Raw genomic sequence first — 13,188 nt, forward strand, 5'->3', positions numbered from 1 at the left:
TCCCTCTAATATATTTCTGAGCTCTTCAAAATGTTGGTATTCATTTTACATTTGGGAGTATTTCTGAAGTAAATCTTTTCTGTTATTGATTTTTCACATCGTCAAATCTGCCTTGTATTGCTTCTGGTATGGAAACTGCTAAATTTTTCTTTCTTTCATCACTGTCCTGTCCTATATCGCCCTGTTTCTAAGATTATTCTTGTTTAATGGCGGCCATGTCCTCTCAAATCATTTAGGGGGCTTCCTACACTTCCATGAGCTCCGAAGCCAGGTCTATGACAGGAGGCTGAGGGCAAGTGCAAGGTGTGGGCCATCCGGGTGAAGAGGGGGCAGGCCTCAAGTCAGAAAAAGCCAAGGGAATCAGGGTGGGGTGGGGGTAGGGACAGGTTGTAGAAAAAACATGTATGTTGGGTACAGTACTGAGCATTTACCATAGGGACCCCCAGTTCATCCCCACAATAGCCCTAAAAGTGAGGCATTATTATCCCAACCTGTCCCTCCATGTACCTACACTGAACTGGATGGGAATGGAGAGCTGGCCTCAGGAGAGCAAGGTGGCCCTCTAGTCCCCTGACAATAGTGACACCTTACTTTTGCTCACACCAAAGTATTATTCTCACTAAAATTTTGCGAGGTTGGCTGAAAAGGTAATTGTCATTATCCCCAGAGAACAGGAAACTGGAATTCAGAGGAGGCTGACACTCAAACCCTGTCACTGAATTCCTGTGTTGTCCCTGACGTCTGGAGTCAAGACAGCCAGTGACAAAAACAGACCGACAGCCTCAGCACCTCCCAGGAATGACTTCATATCCTGTTATGCAACTTTCTGGAGCCTCTAGGTTAGAGTGTCCCGGGCACACCAGCGGCAGCTGGGGCTGGTGCACACGAAGGATGAGGAAGGCCAGGCTCCAGGAGCTTCTCTGGATGCTCTTCATCTCAGGTAAGGTGAGGAAGAGGCATGAGCAGGTGAGGCCTCTGCCCAGAACCTTGGGGATCCCACCATGAGAAAATCTTCCCTTCTCTTTGGAAGCTCCAGGGGATGTGGCCACCCAGCATAGAGCCAACCAGTAGACTTGTTAGACTGTGTTTCTCTACCCAAACTTCACAGAATCAGGAGACTATATAGGCCCTGAGAACAGAAGTAAAAGGGGTGAATTAGGGAAACAGGATATCTGTGCATTTTGATGTTGGCAAAGATAAGCACAAGTCTAGGTGGGAAAATGCTAGAGTAAATCTAAACTTGATATGATCCGAAATAATTTTGCTTGAGTTTGAAGTTTTGTTTTCTTATATTCCATCATGGTGCTTTTCACGTGACTTCTATTAACCCCCAAAGACATAAGTCATTCAGCAAGTATTTCCCAGGGGCCTACTATGGGCCAGGAAGTCTGTTATTGCTGAGGAATAGCAGAACAGAAGTGAAGAGAAGGGGCTTGGTGCCCCTTTTCCTGGGGGCTGTGACTGTAGACCGATGTGTCTGCTGGTGTTGGAGGGTGTTGTTGCCCTGACTTGGTGGGTCTGCCCCATTGCCACACCCTCACTTCTCTTGTTGTACAGCTCACACTTGGATTAAAGATGGAAGCATTTGGGGCTTTGGCTCTTCCTCCTCCTAATCCTTATGAATAAATTGGGAAAATAACAAGTGAAAAGAAGGGTTTGCCTTGGAAAGACATGAAGATTACAGAGAAAAGCTACTTTCCAGGAACACAAGGTTGAGCAAGGTTACAGACACTCGCCTTGCAGAGCCTGCACACACATAGCACTTTGAGTCTGCTTGGAGCTGGGACGATAACCCAGATGGGCAGATAGGAGCTTGGTTCTCATTCGCTTGTGTTGTATTCATGTTTTTCCAAAGCAGAACTGGGAGAATATGGAGGGTTGATGCTTGTGTACTTATGTGCGAGAAAGCCAGTGGTATATATTTTATTGTGTCCTGTGGGGGTGGTTTGGGGTAACCTAAAAACTCCCTCTAGCTCCTGTATCCTAAGGAACAGAATCATTAGGTACCTATTCAGGCGTGGGCTGGGACTGCTCTCATCTCAACCAGATAACTGCCTTGGGCAACATAGCTCCCAGGTTTTAGAGTTGAGTTCGGGGTCAGACTATCCAGGCTTGAATCCTGACTCTACCACTTTCTATTGTGGAACTTTGGGCAAATCACTTAATAACCTCTGGTTTATTAAATAACCTTTCTGTGCCTCAATTTCCCTATCTCTGAAATAAGAATAATGGCAGCATCAACCTTAGAAGTTATGGAGCTTAAATGATAAAGTTAGGAAGATTAAATGAGCTAGTACTTTTAAACACTTAGCAATACAAAGTATTTGGAATTCTTTTCTTGCAGTCATGCAAGGAATGGTGCACACATAGCACTTCAGCGCTGAGTTCTTGCTGTTTCCTTTCACAAGAGTTAGGCAAGTTTGTGCAGAACTCATACTCCTGTAACTCCCACTCTCTTCATCCACTTGGGCTGCTATCATAAAATAGCATAGACAGAGTGGCTTATAAGCAATAGGTACTTATTTCTCACAGTTCTAGAGAGTAGATATTCAAGATCATGCTGCCATTTTGGTTGGGTTTTTGTGAAGGCCCTCTTCCAGGTTGTGGACTATGGACTTCTCACTCTGTCCTCCCAGGGTGGAGGCGGTGAGGGAGCTCTCTGGATCCCTTTTATAAGGGCACCAATCCCTTTCGTGGGATCAATCATGACTTAATCATCTCCCAAAGTCTTCACCTCTTAACACCATCACCTTGGGGATTTGGATTTCAACATAAGAATTTTGCGGGGGGACACACACATTCTGACCATAGCATCTACCTTGCCCAGGGACTTGGCAAATAATTTATCTATAATCTTTACATTAATGTTACAGAGGGTAGAGAGAAGAGGTGTTTATCTTCCTCAGAGCTCAGCACGGTTCCTGGCCACAGTAGGCTCTCAGCCACCAGTTGATGAATGAGTGAATGAATGAGTGAGCCAAACTTGGCTTAAGACAGCCCCCAGTCTTGGCTCCCTTGTTTCTTGGAGAGGAATTCCTGCCCAGAATTCAGAGGACTTTCCAAGAAGCTTGTTTTCTAGGTTTCCTTAGAAACTGCAATCTGGTCCCCGAAGAACTGGCCTGGTTTCTGGGCTGTGATGATAGCCCAGGGACTCCATTAAAGGGGCAGCTGTTGGCATTTTTCAATGGGCATTCTCAGAACTACTGCCCAGGGATTAAATTGTGTGTGTGCGTGTGTGCGTGTGCAGTAGTATTAATAATAGCAGTAGTAGTTGTAGGTAGCGGTAGCCTGATCCACAGTTTGACCTGACATTACTGTCCAGCCCATTATTTGGTGTTCCATGGAAGAAAGTAACCCAGGCTTGAGTGGATAGATCCTGTGGATAAGTTATAGAGCTCTGTTGTGTCCAGCCAAAAACACATCTTATTTCCACTCAAGTTGGCCTTCCCCTTGGCAAAGCTCCTTTGGACCAGACCAGAATTGATCTCTTTCCCCTACTCTTTCCCCTGGCTGTTTGGAGGAATCACTGCCTGCTACTATCATGTCTTCACATCCACTCATCACCCTGTATGTCCTTCTCTATAATCTTCCCTTCCATAATACCCCTGTCACTCATGGTCTTGGTACATGTCCCATGTTCTGCCTCCATTCAGGCAATTTTTTTCCTCTCAAAAACAATCACTTATGAAAGTTTGCACAAAGCATGTGTGGTCTAGCTCTTGGAGTAAAAGAAAAATTACTCACAGTAAAAAGATCTGGGATCTAGTGCTGGCTTGCAGGGAAGGTTGCATGTTCTCTGGAGGCCTTGAGGACCTCATCTGAAAAATGAGAGATTGAATAAGAAAAAGAGGTTGTTTCTCTCTTTTTTTCCAAAGAGAAGAAAACTATTCCTCACAGAGTCTAACTCTGATTCCCTGCTTACAGAACTCCAAGCTGCAACCGAACCACATGAAGAAAAGTATGTCTTAGCAGCAGGAGAGACCCTGAATGTACAATGTCCCTTCTCCATCCGGAAGTATGCCAATAGCCGGAAAGCTTGGCAGAGGCTGATGGATAGAGGGGAGCCCCTGACACTGGTTTTCACAGAGAGTGTTTCGGGGAATCCCAGTCAAGTTCGGATGGGCAGGTACTTCTTAGAAGACATCCCCAGTGAGGCCATGCTGAACGTCCAAATGACCAATCTTCAAGTGAAGGATTCAGGACTGTATCGGTGTGTGATCTACCACCCTCCCAAGGACCCTGACATCCTGTCCCCCCTTGTCCGCCTGGTGGTGATTAAGGGTGAGTGACCTGGAGGGGGGTAAGAGGATGGGGAAAGCCAGCCCAGGTGGTGGTATGGGTGGTGGTGGTAGCACCCGCAGGGCTGTGGCTCAGGATTTCTAGCAAACTGACCTCTCCCAGAAGCTCCTTGTCTTTCATTTGAGGTCCTTGAGAGGCATTTGGTCCAAAAGTAAGAAGGGGCTTCTGTGTATGGGATTCCTTTTAGGGTAGCAGAGCTTAATTTGGGGTACTATTGTAGGAAGTAGGGTACAGTGAAAGATGAGTGGTAGACTTGGATAATTTAGTCTCATACTTTAGGTTTCCAAATGGAAGTCATTTCTTTGGGAAGCCTTTGTGATCAACTATTCCCTCCCCCCCAGTACATTTGATGGCCTTCCTGTGTGCTTCCAAAGCAGTGCTTCTCAGACTTTACTGGGGGCACAAACCGCCTGGGGATTTTATTTCAAAAGCAGCCTCTGATACAATAGGTCTAGGGTGGGACCTAGATTCAGCATTTCTTTCTTTTTTTTTTTTTTAAGATTTTATTTATTTATTTGAAAGAGAGAGAGAGAGAGAGTTCACAAGTAGGCAGACAGGCAGGCAGAGGGAGAGGGAGAAGCAGGCTCCCTGCTGAGCACAGAGCCTGATGTGGGGCTCGATCCCAGGACCCTGGGATCATGACCTGAGCCGAAGGCAGATGCTTAACCATCTGAGCCACCCAGGCATCCCGTAGATTCAGCATTTCTGATCTGCTTGCAGGTGATGCTGCTGCTGAGGCTGGTCCATGGCTCCCATTTTGGGTAGCAAATCTCCAGAGCTCACTTTGTGTCCCCCTCATAGATGATGCTGTCCCATTGGGTAGTAGTGGCCAGCTTACTTACCTGCCTCCAATGCTCATCTGTGAGTACCCTGAGGAAAGGGCCTGTGCCTTTCTCATGTCTGTATCCCTAGAAACTAATGTAGTGCCTGGGACAAAGTAGGACCTCAGTAGATGTCAACTGGAGAAATTAAGGAAGGAGAGGAAAGGGAGGAAGGTTCAAGTTTCTAGCACCTGGGGAATCCTAAGCCTAAGGAAGACAAGGCTCATATGCAATATATTAATAAAAGACAATTTGAAAAGCAATATGCTACAGGTTCATGTGAGGGTGAGGCAGAGAATGGTACAAGGTAAAGTAATCAGGGAATTATTCTTGAAGAGGTGGAAGCATATGGATTAGTGAAGAATAGCAGGCGAGTGCATTTCCAGTGATAGGAATCACTTGAAAATTCCATTTCCCCCTTCCCCCCTTCCCCCCCTTCCTCCCTCCTTCCCTCTCTCTCTTCCCTTTTCTGCTTTCCTTCCTTCTTTCTTTTTTCCTGCCTCTGACCCAGGCTGATCTCACACTAATTCTTTAATCTTAGCAAAAGAAAAACTTGCTTCACAAATGGCCATGTTCATTTCCTTCCTCAGTTTCATTTACCCTGCCACCTCTCCATCCATCCAACTTTCCTTCCTTCCATCCAAACACCCTTCCTTCCTGCCTCCCTGCCTTCCTTCTATCCATCCTTCCACCTGTCTATCCACCCACTCACTTCCCAAAACTTCATTCATTAACTTAACCATCCATTTATCCAATGTGCTTTCTTGCAGATCCTTTAGGCACCACTGTCTCAGACAAGAATCCTACTCAGAACTTGGCTCAGACTTCCACCCTTCCTCCTACCACCACCAAGGCCCAGAGCACACTCCTTAACAGCCCCAAGACTGTGACCCAACTCCTACCCAAATCAACTGCTGACATCTCCTCTCCTGGCTTGGGAGTCAACATCACAAATGCGACGGATGTCACGAGCTATGGTTTCAGGTCTCTGGGCCTCCTGGTTTGATTCTGAGTCCATATGCTTGAGATGTGGGAAGTGATGAATGGGGGAAAGGGGAGGGCAGGAGCAGACTTGAGTCAACTAAGTCTGGTGAAACTTTCCTGGGGAAGAAGGGAGTGGTACTAGAGTGGGAGGAAGCTGTTGGTGAGGCTCCCCCTCTCCCTGGTTCACCCTGTTTCCTTGCATCCTGTAGGAGTAAGAAGGAAAGGGTGTCTTTGCTTAATTCCAGTGGGTCTCAGCCAACCTCACCAGCCTAATGGTATAGTGGAGTGAGGGTCCCTGGATTCTAATGCCAGCCAGATTGGCTAGCTGTGTGACTTTGGGTGAATCATGAACGCTCTGTGGCTTGTTTCCTTGTCTATAAGGAGGCTAGCAAATGCAGAGCTGGAAATAATAATCTAGCCCAACGGCTCTCCTCTCAGCGGCTGCTGTGTGTTAGGATTACCTGGAGTGTTTGCTTTTGCTTTGGTTTGTGTTTCATACCGATGCATGTGCCCTCCTGTAGACCAGTAGATCAGGATTTCTGGAGATGGGGCTGGTCTCAGCATTTTTTATGAGATCTTCAGAAGATTTCTTAATGTGCAGGCAAAGCTAAGACCCATTAACTTTGCATGCATACCCCTCTTTACGGTTTATTATTAAATGTTGATTTATCTCTGAATGTGTTTATCATTAAATGTTGAATTAACAGAGATATATTCATCCATATTCCCACTAATCTAACATGTCTGATTGCCACATTCTCTTTCTAGTTTTTATTCATGTTCATACATATTTAATATAGCAGTAATTCTAATTATAAACATTGCCATTATTTTTCTATGCTAAGACTATTCTTTGATGTTGCTACCTAGACTTCATGATTATAATTTCAACAAATGCATCCTTTTCTATCACTGAAAAAGCCATGACTTACATCTTACTTGCCTGTCTTTAGACACTGAGATTGTTTTAATTTTTTACAGTATTGATAACTTTGAGATGAACATTTTTGCAGATGTCTTTTTTTCTTTTAAATTATTTATTCAAAGGAAATTCCTTTAAGAGAATGGGAACATTTATATTGCTCTGTATACATATTGCCAAATGGCTCTTCAAAGGTTGGAAACAATTTGTGTTGTGATCCGTAATGTATAAGTGAAGCAGTTGTCACTTCAGGGATCCTTTGCGTACAAGGATTTAGTATTTGGAAAATATTCCTGCTAAATTGGACATGAACTATCACGTGCTTTCATTTCTGTCTTGCTGTGGCCTAGAAGCTCCAGGAGGATAGAGGCAGTGACTATCCACTCAGCCCCCCCGCCCCACAGCTGTTATATTGTTGGCCCCAGTGCCTGGTACATAGTAGGTGCTTATTAAATCTTTGTGGACTAAATAAATGATCTAGTGAGAATCAACATTTTTTTTAAGTTACTCTGATTTTCCAGCATGTAAATCGAGAGTACCCACTTTGGCCCACAGTGCTCCTAGAGGTTGCATATTTTCTATTAACTTTATTTATTAACTAATATGAACTATTCTATCAGTCAGAATCCAGCCAAGGAAGCAGAAGCCACTGAGCTGTTTGAAAAAGAGATGTTTTGTACAGGGAGCTATTTGCCTAGGTAATGGAGGAAGTGAGCTTCCATTCTGGGGATGGATGGGGTTGGCCACCTTAGAGGAAGCCACCACCTCACTGTCTTAGGGTGGGTTCCCTAGAAGCAGGCAGTGGGAAAAGTCTTGTACAATGTAGGAAGTGATCCCAGGTAAATCCATCCGGGAAGTGAGACCAGGAGAGAAGGAAGCTTAGTAAGGATGTCATCACCAAGCTGAGTCCCACAGGGGGAACTTTGGGATTCAGTCCTGCAGGGGATTTCTGGGGGACCCACAGACTTGTCTATATCAGAGGCTGGGGGAGCTGGATATTTATACTCCGAATTTCCAAGTCCTCTGTTGGGGGTGGCCCAGCGGCACATGAATTCCCAGGCACTGGGGTAGGGGCGGTCGTCTGGCCGCCTGTGTGCAGCCTCAGAAAGGGGTGCATGTTGGCCCTCGAGAGTGGACACACTTCTGGAGCTCTGCGCATGAAAATGTGAAAGGGCTGGGAGGACAAGGGAGACTTGAAGGTCAAGTTAGCCCAGCTGAGCTGGGACCTTGGAGCCATGGGCTGAACCCGAGCTGCGGAGGGCGCTACTGTAACCGCGAGCGGCCAGGAGCTGTCAGGGGTCAACTTGACCAGCTGCTGGTTCACGTAACTCCAGGTGATGGGGGAGAAGGAAGACAGGGAGGACGGGGCCGCGGGCCTGGGGGAGACTTCAGCGTAAAGGGGCCTCGGCGGCTTTTTATTGTCATTCTGTCAATTCTCCTTCTGCGAGCTTGCACATTTGCTTTTAAGTTTTGTATGGGCAAACGTGTTGATTTTTAAATTATTACTTTGCTTTATTCCTTAATGTGCTTGATTCTATTTCCTGGTGATGTCTCTAGTTCCCCTCCCCCCCATTTTATTTAAATCTTTAGTCCATCTTGAGGGGGTATATTTTGCTAAATGGTATAAATTGTACAAAAGATGACTTTTTCTTCATATTACGATCCAGATACCACAAGATTATTTATTAAACAATCCTTGCCTACCTCCTGGGCTGCCTGATTTCTTAGATGCTAAATTCATACATAACATTAAGTCAATATGTGGACTTCTCTTTGTTTCACTGCCATCTATTTCTCTTTTCACCCTGGTCTTATCATGCAGATTAGTTGTGCTGTAATCTGTTTCCATATCACTGAGTCTAGACAGACCATGCTTTCTCACTCATGGGTATCTCTTTCTTATGGTATCCACTGATGCTTTCTCAGGACTTTTAGAATCATTGAGCTAAAATCTGTAATAATTCATGATGGGATTGGGGCAAGGATTGGATTCTTCTGTTTATAGATGGGGAAACCGAGGCCAGAGCAGTGAGGTGGCCCTCCCAGGAAGTAGGCCTTCCTGCTGGGACTAGAAACCAGGCTTCCTTGCTGGGCCTTCTCTCTCTGCTGCATCCCGGTGAGGAAGAGGAGCCCAGGCAGCCTGCCCTTTCTCCTGGGTGCCTCTTCTGCACATGGGCTCTATGCTTTTTACTAGATATATTTCCGGTCAGTAGTTTTAGGCAGTGGGGCACACTAAAGGCCAGGGACAGGTGCTAGAAGGACCTAAGCAGATAAGAGAAGGGGCATGAAGGACTTCTGTAAACACTCAGGTGTGAGGCGTGCCAGTGCTAACAGCAGCTTCCATCTCTTCTTTCCCCCAGGGTTCCCGTGATCAACATCGTCATTCTCGTGCTGTGTGGACTCCTGAGCAAGAGCCTGGTCTTCACTGTCTTGCTTGCCGTCACGCAGAGGTCATTTGGACCTTAGGCCAGTGAAGCCATAGCATGACCTCTGACCTCCAGCCACATCCCTCTGGCAGTTGTTCTGGGGGAGGAGTGTGAGGGGGAAAGGAAGGAGGGGCAATGACGTGAGTTGAATCTGTAACACAGATTCTTTCTAAGGCTCATGTCCCACCTTCTCAGCCCTGCCAGCTCCCCTCATTTACACCAGTGCCCGTGGGTGTGTGTTTTGCCCCCTCAGAAGAGAAATGCAGCTGCAAACATGCCCATTCCACCCGTGGCTCGGGGTTTGCCTTAAATAAAGACAGAGTCCAATGCTCTTCACTGTTGCTGTCTTATGGAGGTTGTGAGGTACCGAGGACACCCCCGCTAATTCTGCCCTTGTTCTTGCCCTGGGCCATAATGGTTTAGCCTGATCTGGACAGAGCTCTTACTACACAAGCATCCTGTTCTCCCTGCTCCTAGGCCTTTCTCTCCTCTAGAATCAGATGTTTGGGTTTCTCTCTTCATCTGTGGCCCTCTCCTACATTCCCAGAGAAGGGGTTTGAAATCCACGGAATGAGGAGAAGACAAGACGCCATGGTGAGAATACCATATTTGGGGAAGAGAAACCAAGTTAACCAAAAGGTTGTATCCTGGGAAAATCCTGGATGAGATGAGATCCAAGGCACAGGACTGATAGAGAATCTCATTTGTCAATCGTGTGCATTACCAGGGGTACATCTTACCCCTGGGTCCTCAGAACATACCCATGTAGGCCAAGAAGTATGCAGCTAGAAACATACCTCAACAGAATAAAGGCCTTATATAAAAACCCTGGAGCTAACATCATCCTCAATGGGGGAAAACTGAGAGCTTTTCCCTTAAGGTCAGGAACAAGACAAGGATGTCCACTCTCCCCACATTTATTCAACTTCATACTGGAAGTCCTAGCTGCAGAAATCAGACAACAAAAAGAAATAAAAGGCATCCAAGTTGGTAAGGAAAAAGTCAAACTTTCACTATGTGTAGATGACATTACACTCTATATAGAAAACCCTAAAGACTCCACCAAAAACCTGCTAGAACTGATAAATGAATTCAGTAAAGTCCCAGAATACAAAATCAATGTACAGAAATCCATTGCATTCCTATACACTAATAAAGAAACAGTAGAAAGAGAAATTAAGAAAACAATCCCATTTACAATTGCACCAAAAATAATAAAGTCCCTAGGAATAAACTTAACCTAAGGGGTGAAAAACCTATACTCTAGAAACTATAAAACATTGATGAAAGAAATTGCAGATGACACAAAGAAATGGAAAGACATTCCATGCTCATGGACTGGGAGAACAAATACTGTTAAAATTCCTGTATTACCCAAAGCAATCTTCAGATTTCATGTAATCCCTACCAAAATACCAACAGCATTTTTCATAGAACCAGAACAAACAATCCTAAAATTTGTATGGAACCACAAAAATACCCTGAATAGCCAAAGCAATCTTGAAAGAGAAAAACAAAACTGGACACATCACAACTTTGAACTTCAAGTTATATTACAAAGCTGTAGTAATCAAAACTGTATGGTATTGGCACAAAAATAGACACATAGATCAATGGAAAAAAACAGAAAGCCCAGAAATAAACCTACAATTATATGGTCAATTAATCTTTGAAAAAGGAGGCAAGAATATGCAATGGGAAAAAGACAGTCCCTTCAACAAATGGTGTTGGGAAAACTGGACAGTAACATACAAAAGAATGAAACTGGACCACTTTCTTATACCATACACAAAAATAAATTCAAAATTGATTAAGGACCTAAATGTGAGGCCTGAAACCACAAAAATCTTAGAAGAGAGCACAGGCAGTAATCTCCCTGACTTTGTCCATACCAACATCTTTCTAGATATGTCTCCTGATGCAAGAGAAATAAAAGCAAAAATACACTATTGGGGCTACATCAAAATAAAAATCTGCACAACGAAGGAAATAACCAAAAAAACTAAAAGGCAATCTACTGAATGCCATATTTGCAAATGACATATCTGATAAAGGATTAGTATCCAAGATATATAAATAACTTATTCAACTAAAGACGAAAAAACCCACAAATAATCCAATTAAAAAATGGGCAGAGGACATGAACAGATATTTCTCCAAAGAAGACATGCAGATGGCCAACAGAGACATGAAAAGATACTCAACATCACTCATCATCAGGGAAACACAAATCAAACCAAAATGAGATATCACCTGACACCTGTCAAGATGACTAAAATAAAAAACTGAAGAAGCAGCAGGTGTTGGTGAGGATGTGGAGAAAAAGGAGCTCTGTGCACTCTTGGTGGGAATGAAAACTGTTGTAGCCACTGTGGAAAACAGTATGGAGGTTCCTCAAAAAATTAAAAATAGAACTATCCTAAGATCCAGGAATCACACTACTGGGTATTTACCCAAAGAATATAAAAACACTAATTTGAAAGGATACATGCACTCCTATGTTTATTATAGCATTATTTACAATAGCCAAACTATGGGAGCAGCCCAAATGTCCACTGATAGATGAATGGATAAAGAAGATATGGTATATATATATATATATATATATATATATATATATATATATATATATAATATTACTCAGCCATAAAAAAGAATGAAATCTTGCCATTTGCAACAACATGGATGGAGCTAGAAAGTATAATGCTAAGTGGAATAAGCTAGCCAGAGAAAGACAAATACCATATGATTTTACTCATATGTGGAATTTAAGAAACAAATGAGCTAAGAAAACAAAAAAGAGAGTCAAACCAAGGGACAGACTCTTAACTATAGAGAACAAACTGATGGTTACCAGAGGGGAGGTAGATGGGGGTTGGGGGAAATAGGTGATGGGGATTAAGTGCCTCTTGTGATGAGCACATAGTATATGGAACTGTTGAATCACTATATTTTACACCTGGAACTAATATAACACTGTATGTTATCTACACTGGAATTAAAATAAAATAAAATGTTAAGTGAAGAAAAAAAAAAAAGGAAATATGTGCCTAAAATGAGACCACATGGGTAATAAGTCACTACTTACTAGCAGGAACTAAAACTAGAGTTCCTTTGCTGAAGACTAGGTGCTTCAAAGCCATATAGAATGGAATAAGGAGGAGTTCTGTCAATGTCTAAATGCCTCTTCTCCTTGTATCACACAAGAAGCAGGGATGGTGGCCCACAAATGGGACCTTTTCCCTTTAGAGCAGAAGAGGTAGAAAATACCAACTTAAATCTTTGGAGTTTGCAAGACAGGGTGGGCCTGAACACCATGGGTGAGCAAGGGAGCTACAGGGCAGTTATAGGGCAGAGAGAAGGAAGACAGAGTGATAACCGAACGTGCACATAGGGACAGCCTGCAGAAGTCTAACTGGTGAGGGGTGCCTGGGTGGCTCAGTCAGTTAAGCAGCCAACTCTGGGTTTTGGCTGGGGTCATGATCTCAGGGTCGTGAGATCGAGCCCCATGTGGGGCTCCACACTCAGGGTGGAGTCAGCTTGACATTCTCTCTCTCTTTCTGCCCCTTCCCCCGCTCTCTCTTTCTAAAATAAATAAATAAGTACATACATATTTTAAAAAAAGACATCTAACTGGTGAAACCAAGAGGCAACGCACAGCAGAGGACACAGCTGAGGTCATAGCAGAAACAGTCAAAGGGTCTGATCACCTGTTAGAATTCTGCACCCAATTCCT

The 13,188-nt window shown here is 44.2% G+C and overlaps 1 protein-coding gene across 1 annotated transcript; it reads left to right on the forward strand.

The window, feature by feature from the left end:
* Window positions 1–831: 831 nt before the first annotated feature.
* On the forward strand, window positions 832–9,788 carry TREM1 (triggering receptor expressed on myeloid cells 1). Its single transcript, XM_036086885.2, has 4 exons — window positions 832–940; window positions 3,925–4,281; window positions 5,891–6,104; window positions 9,387–9,788. The coding sequence occupies exons 1-4, from the start codon at window positions 892–894 to the stop codon at window positions 9,490–9,492; spliced, it is 726 nt and encodes a 241-aa protein (XP_035942778.1). The 5' UTR covers window positions 832–891; the 3' UTR covers window positions 9,493–9,788.
* Window positions 9,789–13,188: the final 3,400 nt, after the last annotated feature.

The sequence above is a fragment of the Halichoerus grypus genome, chromosome 9, assembly GCF_964656455.1.
Source record: "Halichoerus grypus chromosome 9, mHalGry1.hap1.1, whole genome shotgun sequence".
Taxonomy (NCBI): domain Eukaryota; kingdom Metazoa; phylum Chordata; class Mammalia; order Carnivora; family Phocidae; genus Halichoerus; species Halichoerus grypus.

Coding starts and splice junctions, on each gene's coding strand:
- TREM1 (XM_036086885.2), top strand. CDS start 892: ATGAGGAAGGCCAGGCTCCAGGAGCTTCTCTGGATGCTCTTCATCTCA. Junction 941..3,924: donor CTGGATGCTCTTCATCTCAG/GTAAGGTGAGGA, acceptor CCCTGCTTACAG/AACTCCAAGCTGCAACCGAA. Junction 6,105..9,386: donor GTCACGAGCTATGGTTTCAG/GTCTCTGGGCCT, acceptor TCTTTCCCCCAG/GGTTCCCGTGATCAACATCG.